The 14,635-nt window shown below is 41.9% G+C and overlaps 1 protein-coding gene across 4 annotated transcripts in view; it reads right to left on the bottom strand.

The window, feature by feature from the left end:
- Positions 1 to 247: 247 nt before the first annotated feature.
- HOATZ (HOATZ cilia and flagella associated protein) overlaps positions 248 to 14,635 on the bottom strand; it is a 35,104-nt gene continuing 20,716 nt past the window's right edge. For 2 of the 4 annotated variants that reach the window (XM_075838788.1, XM_075838790.1), the window contains 3 exons: positions 12,668 to 12,727; positions 3,840 to 3,892; positions 248 to 1,329 (listed from right to left, as the gene is read on the bottom strand). In XM_075838788.1, the coding sequence (XP_075694903.1) occupies positions 1,269 to 1,329; positions 3,840 to 3,892; positions 12,668 to 12,727 (174 nt within the window). In that variant the 3' untranslated portion in view covers positions 248 to 1,268. Of the gene's footprint in view, positions 1,330 to 3,839; positions 3,893 to 10,143; positions 10,280 to 12,667; positions 12,728 to 14,635 lie in introns of all 4 variants that reach the window. The other 2 variants (XR_012850722.1, XR_012850723.1) reach the window with 2 other exon arrangements.

The raw sequence follows: 14,635 nt of genomic DNA, 5'->3' as shown, positions 1-14,635 counted from the left end.
CATTTTGCTAAGAAACCCACTTTAAGGGATATATTGCAACAAAATAGCAATGAGAAAAAAAGGTAGATTGTCAAGTAGAACATTTTTAGGTTATTTATTTGTATAATAAACTCATTTATGAATATATGCAAAACCACTGCACTATTCAATAAAATCTTATGTTTTATTATACAGTTAATTATGCCGGTTTTTTTAGAATTAAATAAGAGATGTGGGTGCATAAAAAAAAACATCGTCAAAAATAGACTGATCTGGAGAATATATTTATAGAAAGATGTTCAGTCATCTAAACAAGAACAAAGACTGTCCCAGAAACCTTTATGCCCAGCGGAAACCGCTTCAGAATCAGTGCCAAAAAATGGCCCATAGATTTTTTAATGGGAGGCGAAGGCCTTTTTCTGGGCGGCTCTTAGCCGCTCGCGGGAAAAAAAAAAAGGGCCATGGCCGCCTCTGACCTGCCATTGAAATCTTTGGGAAGCAGAGAAATGTTTTGGTTTTTTTGCCCGCCATTCTAAATGGCCGCGGGCAGAAAAACGACAAGAAAGCCATGGCAAAAAGGCACAGGCAGGTCAAAATCTGCCTCAAAACTCCTGAAGGAATTTTGAGGCAGATTTTTTTCTGCCTGCAAAATACTTCGTGTGAACTAGGCCTTAGTGTATGTGCACACAGAGTTTTCTGCCAGGCAGAGAAAATCTGCCTCAAAATTATTTTAGGGCGTGAGGCTTTTTTTTTCGTGGGCGGTCAAAAAACACCCAGTAAAAAAACTGCCTTTACCTCCCTATGAAATAAATAAGGGAGATTTGGGGTGTTTTTTTTTGGTACGGATTCCGACGCAGGTTTCCTGTCAAAATTAGTGCAAATTAACAGAATTATCACAAGACAGAAATACTGCAGATTTTCTTTGTGGAAAATCTGCAGCAGATTACAGTCACAGCCACGTAGAGGAGATATCTCATACACATTCTACTGAACATTTCGCAGACGGAAATCAGCGTTTACACTGCAGAAGGGGTGAAATCCGCAGTAAAAATTTTGCACCGGAAACACTGCAAGATTTCCGTTTGTATGAACCTTCCATCACCAAAGACTGCAAAGTCAATCTTTAACAAAGTTAACTAAGATAAGTCAATGTAGTTTGTTGGGCACCATATTTCTCCATCGTGTGATGGATTGGCCGCTGCGTGTGAATTTTGTTAAGATGTGAACAAAGTTGAAGAATTAAAGCGCTGGTGCTGGTCAAATCTGTGTTCTGTTGTTGGGGGTCACAGTTATTGAAGCTGCCTCACAGCCCTTATATCTTCCATCTCTTCTATATCCAGTGTGGTTAACCTACCAGAAAAAAAAAAACAGTAAAGTGAAACGCTGCGGTATAATCATTTCCTGCTACTTCTATAGCGTCAACATATTCTGCAGCACTGCACAGACACGTCACATCAGATCCTGACTTCAGTGGGGCTTACAATCTAATCTACATTCCCTATCTCACACATACATTCTGGGGCCAATATTATAGGAATTTAATTAACTTATCAGTAAGTTTTTTGGGTGTGGAAGTAAACGGAGAACCCATAGGAAATACATGAAAACACAGCGAGAACATACACATTTCATGCAGATGTTTTTGGCTGAAATTAAAGAAGAACCTTTGAACACTTGTTTTTTGTTTTATTTTACTAAAACAATGTATTATGGTGTTTGAAGCAACTTTTTAATTGGTATTTATAAAAAAAAGAAAAAAAAAAAGTTTGACCTTTTTTAGATAAAGCTTTTATGTATTCTGGATACATAGCAGCTGTATCTTGTGCTCAGAGCCAAATCCGTGAGGCCAGCAGGACTGATGGCGTCGGTGACAGCGGGTCCTGCCCCTGTTGTTTTAATGGTCGTCACACGGACAAGATACACGCTCGTCTGAATGAGCACTTAGTCTCAATCCATCATGTAGCCCACACCTTAAAAGGGGTTGTCCACGACCGGACACCTATAGACACAGGTCTACTGCGCTTGTAGGAAAATTCGGCCCCACTGATATCTCAGCGTTTTTCCTGCCCATGCTAGAAAAAAAAAAAAGGTCCTAAACTGCTTTTATGGTACAAGTATATAAATAATTTTTAAAGATTGGAGGATATTTTCTCCCAGTCATCTGTGATATACGTGCCTCCAAATGTGACCGTTATATTACATGTAGTTGACGTATCTTTGAATACTGCCATAAATGATACACTGTGCTTGGTCGTTCTGTTCTTGTTACGTGATATTATTAACATCGACCAAAACACCTACAGCAGCAGCAATGTTGGTAAATCTTTGTCTCTATGTTGATTAAATGGCCTCAGAATCAATACAGAGGTCTCGTCCTGCTCACAGAGACACGCCAGAGCTGCACAGCAAGACGAAGGCAAATAAACTTCAGACTCAGGTCATGTAATATTCACATTGAAATGGATGAAACGGAAGCGGTTCACAGATATGACAATTAAAATTTAAGCATTTATCCAAATGAGATGATAAAAACCATGGATACATATATGCGGTTTCCCTCACTAAAGTCAATAGGTAATTAAATTCTAATTAGTCAGAGGATCCTAAGCATTAAACTTGAGAGAAAACTCCCCCTTTGAACATTTCAGTTAAAGGGGTTGTCTCGTGACAGACATTTTATGCTTCTTGCGTAACTCCCATTTACTTCTATTGGAGTTACGGAAACTGCGTAGCTCAGCAAGCTCGGCTGTATCTGGGGTCCCGTCCTGTTCTGCATGGATTCTCGAACTGGGTGCGGTGGCCAGCGAGATGGGTCGGGGATCCGCATGTATTAGACATTTATGGCATTTCCTCTGCAGACAACCCCTTTAAAAATCGACATAAACCATTGAGTAACATTGCAAGTATTTTCCTTTACTTATCCTGTGCGTATTATCAGCGATATGTGGTTTTCTTCTCCATTCACACCCAAAATAAAATTAAAAATTCTGCTGGTTCCCTCTTGGAATCTGTATGTGGTTTATATTTCCGATAACGGGAAACCAGCAGAATGTTGTAAAGAGAATAAAAACATAATCGGATTAAAAGTCAGGACAAGACAAGCTAAGCAATGTATCTGAAAAGATCGATTATGTAGATTTAAAGGGATATTCCCAGAATCATAAATTATCACCTATCCAACCAATCGTGAAAGCGGGGTACCGAACCCCCTGATCCTCCTCACTGTGGTCGACATTAAAACGGAGTGGTAGTCATTATAGGGGTTTTCCCACCAAGGACATTTATGGGATATCCACAAGATATGCCATAAATGATTGGTAGGTCAGGGTACCACCTCTGGGAACCCCACCTAGCAGGAGAATGGGAGTACCCTGATCCGTCACTGGCCACTGCATTCAGGTGGAACTTTAATGAAGAGGTGGTTGCACATGTCCGTGGCTCTCTTTATTCAAATCTACAAGAGTTATGGAAATAGCCGACCCACGGTTTCCAGATAGGTAGGGATGCAGGAGGGGAGACCCCCACCTATCAGACATTTATGGCATATTCTGTGAATAACCCATAAAGGTCTTTGGTGTGAGAACTGTGGAAAGTTGTAAATTCATTGTTGAGGAATTTTTGTGCCAGATTCAAGTTTCACCAAATTGCAAATCGATGTGCAATTCACCAGTCGTTATGATCCATTGGGTGAATTGATTTGCCAGCTTTGAGGTTTGCTTGTGCCAAATGTAAATAGGTAAACCAATTATCCCATTGTCTCGTCTTTCTATTACATGTCCCTACCAACCTGAGGCCAGCAGCTAAGAAAAGTTACACAACTGGCATTCATGCCCATTTCTTGGAATATGTAATGGACTCACCTTTGCTCTTCCATTTGGTTACTTAGTTTATGCCCAAAAGATACAAGGTCTTTCTAAATAAAAAGAAGAGACACGACTTGTTTAATACAATCCAGTAAAAAAACAAACCAAAAAAACAAACAACCCAGTAAGATAATGTTGTGATTTCCCCCATTCATCTAGCGTTATTAAAGGGGATGTCCAGTCTTCTGGTCAAGGGACCATTCGAACAAGCAGGATTGTCCAAAGACCCCCTTTATGGCATTCGGTTCAGCTCTGATAAACCTTTTCTAGTATATTAGGGAATTGTATTATGAGCAATACCCCGATACACATACAGTATGGACAAAAGTATTGGGACACACCACTTAATCATTGAATTCGGGTATTTCATTCAGTCCCATTGTCACAGGTGTATGAAATCCAGCACTAGCCGGGCAGTCGCCTATACAAATATTTGTGAAAGAATGGATCGTTCTGAAGAGCTCACTGAATTCCAGCGTGGTCCTGTAATAGGATGTCACTGTCATAACAAGGCAGCCTGTGGAATATCTAGGAGGGAAGGAATTTCTTGATCAACTGTGAGTGATATTATTACAGAGTGGAAGCGTTTATGAACCACAACAACTCAGCTACAAAGTAATAGACCATGTAAAGTTAGAGCGGTGTCACCTTGTGCGGAGGTGCATAGTATATAAAAGTTGATAACGGCCTGCTGACTCAATTCCAAACCTCCTCTGGCATTAACATCCGCACAAAAACTGTGCGCTGGGAGCTTCATGGCATGGGTTTCCATGGCCGAGCAGCTGCATGCCAGCCTCACATCGCCAAGCATCAGATGGAGTGGAGTAAAGCCACCGCCACTGGAGTCTGGAGCAGTGGAAATGTGTTCTGTGAAGTATCCTCCTCCTTCGCCACCCTCTGATGGACCTGAACTGATAACATCCGCGCTGGTCCATCGCTACTGACACTTCAGAGGGCAGTGGAGGAGGGGGCGTGTCTCAGACATGCAGACTACGCTCCTTATGCAAGTCTGAGACCGAGGTGGCCATCTTGGATAGAAGACAACGGGTACTGAGAACGAGGCAACGGAAAGTGAAGAACCAAAGGGATGGACACTAGTTAAGTTAAAAATTCATTCTACTATCGTTAGTTTCTTTTTTTTGTGGGTACTGGAGGGTCGCTTTAATGCCTGTGGATTTAGAATGGGATGACATAAAAGCTCCTGTAGGTGTAATGTGTAGGTGTTCCAATACTTCTGTCCATATAGTGAATATTGCCTGAATCACTCTCTTACAAGCAGTAGCAGTTCAGATAAGACTACGTTCACACCACAATTGTGGTGAACTCTCTCCTAACATATAAACTAAAGTATCCACAGACTTTAGTGGGAAAACATATACCAAAAGTGTGTCCTATTGATATACATTTTGCCAGAATATCTCAGGATCCTGCAGACCCAACTGTATTGAAAAGCGTAGTAGACTGCACTTCATAATACAACTATATACAAAAAAACAACAACAGTTGCATGCATCTATCTATATATATATATATATATATATATATATATATATAAATATTTGGCGGAATAATTTCAAATAGTCCCTCCAAACATAACAACCGAATGTGTGTGAACTGAATTGTGAAGTCATGAAATTATAGGGGCTATTACAATATAACAACCTTTATAAAGGTCCTCTGCTCTCTCCATTAATGGTGGCATCAGGAGGGCAATAGGATATCCCCTGAGTTGCTCTCTGTTATTACATAAAACGATCATGTCCAAAGAGAAATAGGTACGAGAAGCTCATAATTCATTCCTTAATATAGTTGTTAATATCAGGCCTGTATCTCAGGCAGTAAAGAGAAAACGCAAAATCCCTAAATTATAAAAAATGTGAAGAGCGGCCCTTTCTCTAATCTGACGCTCTACTCCTAAATGTCCTTTAATGTGCCTAGCTATTCCCTTACTGTTTGCCTCGAGATGTGTCTCCATGATATGGTTTCTTTTTTTGTCTCAGTTTTTTTTATGACAAAATAAAAATACTTAAATTGTAAAAAAAAATGTGAAGAGTGAATATTTGGACTGCAGAAAGAGTCTAATTTACACTGGGGAGGTCTATAAGAAGAGGTACAGAGTTATAGTAAGGGGACACCATGATGCTATTAGATACAAATAAGGTGATTTTAAATATAAAAGATGAGTCAATTATGAAATGCAGTCTGTTGTTTTTAAGCAGACAGGAAAATGAGTGGCCTGAGCCGTCTGAACTGCATTTATCTGTCTCGAAACTGAAATTCCATTGGATTTATATTGCACTTACTGTAACCCTGTGCACCAGAAGAAAGATGCTGCTGACAGTATAACATTTTCTGTCTCTTTTTGGAATTACAGACAAATAAAATAATTTCACAAGTGTGATGTTTTACGTCCTTTTATCTGTAGAACATCTGAACTTATAAAAATGCAATTAATAATGCAAACTGTGGTTTTACTCTGCAGTTTTATTGCGGTTTCTTTGAGTTTTAACGAGGTCGTGTTTTTTTTTTTTTTTTTAATTATGAAGAATTCTGCATATTTGTGTGCAGTTTGTCCCTTTAACTTCTCGGGAAAGAAACTGCAAAGGACTGAGAATGCAGTTCTTGTTTTTTTTAAATAAGGCATATTTTTCAGAAAATACATTTATTTTGTGGGTTTTGTGAGTACAAAAACGCAGGGAAAAGACTTCTACAGATGTAAATCCTGCCTCTAAACGGACACTAACTTTTCAAACAACTTCTGCTAATCTAATAGTATACCTGACAGATCAACTTTGTAATTTACTTACTGTTAAAACTTAGTTGTGTGAGAATTTGCATGGATAATACAGTGTGTAGTTTCTGCCACTAGGTGTCCCCCTTCCTGCAATCTGCTGTGCGCACCCTGTTATCAAGCAAAGTCCATCCTTAGTTACATACGGACTGTAGAAAGTGGCGAGGGTCTCTTCACTGCCTGCCAGTAAAGTCTTTTGAGAGGGGAGGAGGGAGCAGGCAGGGTTGGCAGGAAGCGAAAGAGACAAGCTGCCTGTAGATGTCTATGGAGAGGGAAGGGGGAGCAGGAGCAGAGTGAGAAAGATACAGACAGACGTGCCACAGATTACTGGCAAGTGTTATTTCTCACCCCAGTGCTGGATTCTTAGCTACACCGCTCATTACTGCTGTAGAATCTCCTCCATGTTGATGCATCTGAGATTATATATATATATATATATATATATATATATATATATATATATATATAAATGTGTGATAGCACACAGAGAATAGGAGAGTCCTGCTCTCCTATTTCTTTGTATAGAATAGCAATTAGGCTCCACCCACTCATTTAGAGACAACTGAGAATTAGAGGGAGAGTCTGCAGGAGCGATAACTGCTAAAAAAAATAAATCAGAATACAAGTCATATAATGGCCAGATATAGAGTTATTTCTCATGTACAGACACATGACGGCTCATGCTGAAAAGTCATCTGGAAAAGGTATGCTTTGAGCGAACAAACATTTTATTTAAAGCCACGGTCTGCCGTGAGTCTGTTGGAGTTGAAAGGGCGTCCAGCTATGCTGATCAGTACAGGTCTGACCGCTGGGGCCACCACCAATCACAAGAACAGGGATTCCGTTCCTCCGAATGAATGAAAAAGAAGGGCGCACATGCGCTCGGCCGCTTCATTCATTCTCTATGGCACTGCCAGAGATAGCCGAGCGCTGTACTCGGCTATCTCTGACAGTCCCATAGACATTGAATGGGGAGGCAGTGCACATGTGCGACCTGCCGCTCCATTCATTCGGAGGAGCGGGTCCCCCATTCTGGTGATTGTTGGGGTTCCCAGCGGTCGGACCCACACCAATCAGCATGTTATCACCTATCCTGTGGTAAGATTTAATCTTGGGACAACCCATATATATATATATATATAGTGTTGTACTGTATGTACGCTCTTTTGTCTCCTAAATCAGTGGCACGACGGGCCGCAGTGCCCTGTGCCGTTGCATGTGTGTGGTGCTCTAGCTGGCCACGAATAAGAGACTTCTGGGTGACAGTTGCAGGGATGGTATGCAGGACTGGATAAGTCCAGGAAGAATCTAGTGCTAGCAGGGGACGGAGCACGTTGATGTTGATACTCTGCGTTATATAATAGCATAGTCTACTATAGAATTCTATCCTGTAATAAAATGGTATTCCTGACATATAACTCCAAATGAAGTCCAGCAGTCATTTTGGCTTCTGTCAGAATAATAGGAGCCTACGGGTACGTTTAAAGTATGGGCCTAGAGCTTCCCGACACAAACGTCAAACATACAGGGAAGCCCCACAGAGGAAGGCTCCTTCAAGAAACATTAAGAGACTTTGCCACTGTGTGTAAACTGTAACTGCTAACATGGTGTGGCTCTTTTGAGAATTTCAATCATTAAGCATTGTGTGCCTCTTAACCCCTTGGGGACATGTGACGTAACTGTACGTGACTGACGCCAAGGGAAAGTGTGTAGCTCCATACAGCTGGTACCTCACTGCAATGGCCGGAGAGAACTCTGATCCTGGCGGCTTAACCACTTAGATGCCACTATCAGTAGTGACCGCAGCATCTAAGCCATTAGACCGACAGCCCATTGCCCCCCTCTAGGGTCAGGATCTTGAGGTGCTGATGGTTGTCATGGCAGCCTGGGGGGCTAATAAATTCCCCCAGATGAGCCATCTTTGTGCTCCGCTCCTGTTAAGCTCTGCTAGTTACTGTCTTTGAAAGGTGGGGAGCGAAAAAGAAAAAAAATGGCTGTGGATAGCAAAACTTCATTCATTGGTTATCTGCCCCTTCCAATTGAGCAGTCCTATATAAATCACTGAAGCTCTTCGATGGGTGGGCATTAATATTATACATTGTGCCACTTAGGTGCTCTTGTTTATGCCCTAGTCGGTTTGTCCGGCCAAACAAGCAATATGTTTAGTGCAGTTTTTCTATCGTGTCTACAAAAACTAAACATTAATCAACAGAAATCGGATCCAGCAGACGAAAGCTGGAGCGGTAATTACAGCTGCAGCAGTTCTGCGATGGGATAACCTACAATGTATTATTAATACCAAATTTAAAAAGAGATCAATAAGGATCAGGATGGCAGGCAGAAAATGGCAGAGCAATGGCGTCATAAATCACTGGTAGTAGCTGTAGGAACGCTGGCAGATTGATGTACCACGTCCCACGCTGAAGTACCAATATGTGATGATTGTATTTCCTTGTTAAATGTAATGCAAACAGCTTATTACAACCAGTGAAAAATTTGTTCACTGTCGTCTCATATTAAGTGGATACCTTACTGCCCATGTAGATTTACAGAGCAATTGTGTGCACTCTGCCCTGGGTAAAAAATTTGTGTGGTATATAGTTAAAGCAGTTTTCCGGTACCTTTTGATAGCCTATCCTAAGGATAGGTCATCAATCTCAGATTGGTGGGGGTCCGACTCCCAGCACCCCCAACAATCAGGTGATTCAAGGGGCCGTGGCGCTCCTGTGTGCACTGCAGCCTTTTCATTATTAACCAGGCACAGCTCCAAACATCCAGTACTGCAGCTCAGTCACATTCACTTAAATGGGACTGAGCCGCAGTACCAGGCACAGGCACTACCAAATGCATGGAGCTGTGCCTGGTAAGCAATGAAGAGGCCGCAGTGCACACAGGAGCGCCACGGCCCCTTCAATCAACTAATCATGGGGGTGTCATGAAATGGACGCCCACCTAACTGATATTGATGACCCATCCTAAGGATAGGTCATCAATAGCAAAGTACCGGAAAACCCATTTAACAAATTGTAATACTTGTCTAGGGCACCATTTAAAACAAAATCAGAATAAAATAAGGGTCATAGTGGTTGGCGTGAGTTTGGACCCATCCAGGACACGATCTGTATGGAGTTTGAATGCCTACCTGTATTAAGGGCTACTATAAATTCCTTGGAACTGTCCAAAAACACACAGGTCAAACACCTTCTCCCTTGTATAGTGCCTAGTCTCTGCATTTATCTCTCTGATTTAGAAGGACAGATAAAAATCTGCTCTGGGGCAGAAAGACGTGTGAATGAAGTCTTTGTACAGCGCTGCGGAATATGGAAGCACAAGTACAAGCAATGTTGTGGATAAGGCAAATTTCTAAATCCTTTTACTCTTTGTTGTACAACCTTTGTACCATTCACTATTTTTCCTCTATATTTCTATTTATTACAGGATAATGATATGGTTTCAGTGCTGTGTTTCTTTATTACACATCACAGTTCCCCTTTCCCACCACACACATACCTGTAACAAATCTTATCTGCCTGTTGCTGCCACTAGGGGGCTGTTCTGTATGCGGCTCCAATTTAGGTCAATTAGTTCCTTATACAGTTGGGCTCCCAAGTGGAGGAAAAAGATAGAAGAGTAGGGGAGTAGCGCTCTGTACGAAAGAAACAAAGCATCCCGGCTTTTTCAAGCATTATAGGAAAATCATATATTGTGTTGGGATGAAGAAATGTATAGAATGTATATAAATGACTTGAGGGAGGGGTCTGAGTGACAATGTAAAGCAGGGTTCACAACCTTCTTTTTGTCCGTGCGCCACATTGTCATATAGCTCTACAAGGGGCCACAATAAAACTCAAATTGCTTAAAGGGAACCTGTCAGCAGGATTTAGGCCCCCAAACCAGTACCAACTTGTTATCTAGCAGGGCTTTGAAAACAGCGCAAAATCAGCTTGAAAGGACTTGCTAGGCATTACAATTATTCTGAATAGTCAGGCACTCCGCTACCTAAACACGACCCTTATATCTTGATTGACTTCTCAGAAGCCGCACTACGTCACTCCTAGATCTCTGAAATCCCATGCCTGCGCCATTCAATTTCCCGGGGACTGTAAGCGCTGCACTTCACTGTGCATGTGGGAAGTTGCATAGAACGGCACAGGCGCAGGATTTCAGAGATCTAAGAGTGACAGAGTGGTTTCTGAGCTGTCAATCAAGCTGTGAGGGGCATGTTTAGGCACTGGAGTGCAGGACTATTGAGCATAACCGCAACGCTCAGCTGACAAGCTAATTTGCATAAAGTGGGTGCCATTTTTAATGGCTTTTTTCGCAATTATGATGCATGAGGCAGATTACACAGAGGCATCATTGTTAGCCTATTATCTGCTGGATAACAGGTTGGTGGCTGTTTGGGAGCTTAAATCTTGCTGACATGTTCCACTAATAGTGCAGTCATATTATATTATATAATTTAATAGCACCATTTTGAGGTACACATATCCTCATATTTAAGTTTTATATTTTATTGGGGAGGTAATTCAAATATTTTAAAAAAAAAAAGCATTTTTGTTTACGTCGCCTGCCGAGGTCTGCGACATTTTGTTTTGATTACTTAGATGGCGGTATCAGTCTTGACATTGGCATCGAAGGGGTTAAATGGTCGAGATCTAAGGCTACATTCACACAAGCATGAAAGATTTACTCTCGTAAATCTGTCAGTGTGCGTTGTGTTATTGCATCAGTGTGCTTTGCGAGTGGCATGTGTTTTTCATGCACTCGCAAAGCACTTTTTTTTTAATCGAATTGATGCGCAAATCCTGCACAGCACACGGATGTGCATCTGTGTGCTGTCCGTGGTTTTCACGCACCCATTGACTACGATGTGCGTGTAGGTGCGTGAAAACGCACCAATATCGGACATGCAGGGAGTTTCACGCAACGGAGTCTCGCTGCGTGAACACACATGCGTGAGTTAACAGCCCCATTGAAATCAATGGGTCCACGTGCTGTGAGTGATTTCCACGCACAGCACACGGACGAGTTTTACGCTCGTCTAAATGGGCCCGAAGTGATTTCTGATTTTGGCTGTTACGGTGGGAGGCTGCCGGTCAATAACAGCTTTAGTGTCCGCATCATCACTACGCCACATTTATGGCACTGGTTTTTAACAGCAGGCTTCCAGAACCAAAAATGTACGGTGTGGTGTCAAAGGGTTAATGAGGACACGCTGTTGGCATTAATCATAGGGCACACTGCTAGGACTATTTATAATGGGGGGCAGCTCTAATAATGAGATGTATTATAAGCCCTTTCCCAGCTGGCCATCTTACCACCTATGTAATAAGGAGCATGGGGAAGAATTCATTGGTTAATGCAGGTGCCAGTCACACAGACGTAGCCTATAAGGCCTTATTCACACAAGCGTGTCCGTTTTCTGCGCGTAAAAAACGTAGCGTTTTTCCTGCGTTGCAGTTCCGTGTGGTGTGGCGTCTGTGTAGGGTGTGTCTGCGTTTTTTACGCGCGTATGTCATGCGTTTTTCACGTCAGCATAAACAACTGATGGAGGTGGTTTTCTTTTACTCATCATTTCTTTAGCATCTGTTGAATGAATCACGCACAGCACACGGATGTGCGTCCGTGTGCTGTCCATAATTTTCACGCACTCATTGACTTCAATGGTTGCGGTTGCGCAAAAAACGCACAAGTATAGGACATGCAGTGTCACACAGCGGACACACGCTGCGTGAAAAACACTGAATGTCTGAATGGCCCCATTGAATTGCATAGGTCCGTGTGACGTGCGTTTTTTTTCACGCGCATAACACGGACGTGAAATACGCTCGTGTGAATAAGGCCTAACTGTATTAACCAGTTAGCGCTTTTCTTCACTGCAGAGGCCGGCCCCAGCGATTTTCATACAGAAACACAGCTGATCACACAGACAATCACTTTTGTTTCTGTCCAGCAGGGCGGGGGGCACAGCAACCACCGCTAGTGCACCCCTGATGTAAAGCACGCAGATATTCATTATTTATAACTGTACCTTAATACAATCTTCTCTTTGCTTTTTCAGCAGGGCAATGATTTCTTCCCTTCGTTTAGCCTTTACAAAAAAAAATAAAAGTAAAACTATTACCTTTAGACAAACAGGATATTTGCCATATGGATGCAGATTTTTCATGGCACATTTTTGCCACTTTGAAGTAGAAGGAGGAAAAATATTTAAAAAATATTATATATTAAATTCATTCATTCGCCTAGAAGACTGCTGCAAAATAAACCTTCAGCCATGTAATGTAGTCACACTGCCATATACCTGATCAGGGACATACCCTGCGCTGCAAGTATCAATTATGGTCTAGGAGGAGTTTTATCACTAAATAACTGCCAAGCGAGAATGAGCCCATAAGCACATGTACTATGCCAAGTCCCATCTGGCGTAGGTAGACAATGGTTTTAACTGGCATGTCTAGGCATATAAAAGCACGGTAAGACTTTTATACACATGGGACATGACCCACGTGTATACATAAGGACCAGGGTCTGACTGGACTAAACAGGTGACTGAGGACCAACCATCCAGCTATACAATGCATGGCCCTTTAATTGCATTATTAGCTCTCCTGGACCTCATGGGTCCTGTTGTGTCAGGGATACATTATTAGATCAGGGACTGATCCTCCTTACCTCTGGTGAGCCAGTCTGACTCTGCTAGGGACATATTTTCCCACAGAGCAATTGATCGCTCATTGCCTGGATCTGACACATCATCTTTCAGTTAGAGCATTGTTATAGGTCATGTAATTACTCGATGATCATACATACAGACACTTCCCAATAATAATCTTTTTATGAATTGCACAGATTTTATTTACGTTTCAACCAGTGCAATCTCCTAATTCTCATCCGGCAAGCAGCGGAGTTCATTAACCTGAGTGATGGGTGTGATCAATGAAGGCAGTAATGTAGTGAGGGGCTCCCTCTGCCACAAGCCTGGTTTCAGCATCCTATAAATTACTTTGATCTTGCATAGCTTTAAAACCGGTGAGAGGTATGTCGCCACTACATGGGGGACCCTATAAGATGCAATCCTATAAATCAGTCCCACCTTACATATCTTTATACCAATAAGTAATATTCTGCCTATACATGGGCAATCCAATCAGTGGTAGGTGTAGCAGGAAGGTAAGCTGGGCTCACGACTAGATCACCACTTACAACGCTATATTAGGGAAGAATATAGTGAAATGATCAGAGTTGCTTCCTTTAGCAGTGGGAGTGTTCCCATAATACTCTGGGGTCGGCTTTCATGCCACTCCATTTTCAGGTCTGACTATAGACCTGTAGTATCCAATAGTTGAAGGGATTAATAACGATAACAAAACATTAGGGAAATTATTTATTTCAATCCGCAGAGCTAAAATGCCAGAGTTATGAACCGCAGGCTGTTATGTTATAATGGGAGTTGTAGTTTCACCATAGCTGAAGAGCCATGAGATGTACAGTAGGTCAATGAGTTCTGAAAGATCAGTCCAGGTAATTCAAACTACACCGTTTGCCTTAATCGACCCTAGTGGGATTGGTTTAATTGGGCAATTTTGATACACCCAATCCAAAACAGGCATAAACAAGAAGTGTAGAGGGAATATGGCAGGTACCCCCCCCCCCCCCCAATAGTCGTGCAAGCAAGGATTTTAAAGTTTACGGCAGCATAACAGAACATGACTGGCCAAGAGGGATGGTTAAGAAGGGAGACAGAGAGGTCATATACGCTTCATAGCCCATACTTATGTCATAAGGAAAGAAGCATTCAGATGTTATCAAACACTACCATAGGCATGAAATCGGTCCGATTTCTTAGAACTTAAAAAAACATTGCAATAGGGGGACAAAAAGGTAAAACTAAAACCCCCGTATAATAACCATCCTATCGGTCACTATCAGCCATTCTTGATTACGGTTAGCTAATCTGCCCGTGTAGGATGCAATGCACGCGGCAAACTAACCCAGT

The sequence above is a fragment of the Rhinoderma darwinii genome, chromosome 10 (assembly GCF_050947455.1).
Source record: "Rhinoderma darwinii isolate aRhiDar2 chromosome 10, aRhiDar2.hap1, whole genome shotgun sequence".
NCBI classification, from domain to species: Eukaryota; Metazoa; Chordata; class Amphibia; order Anura; family Rhinodermatidae; genus Rhinoderma; species Rhinoderma darwinii.
This window is presented reverse-complemented; position numbering and strand designations above follow the sequence as displayed.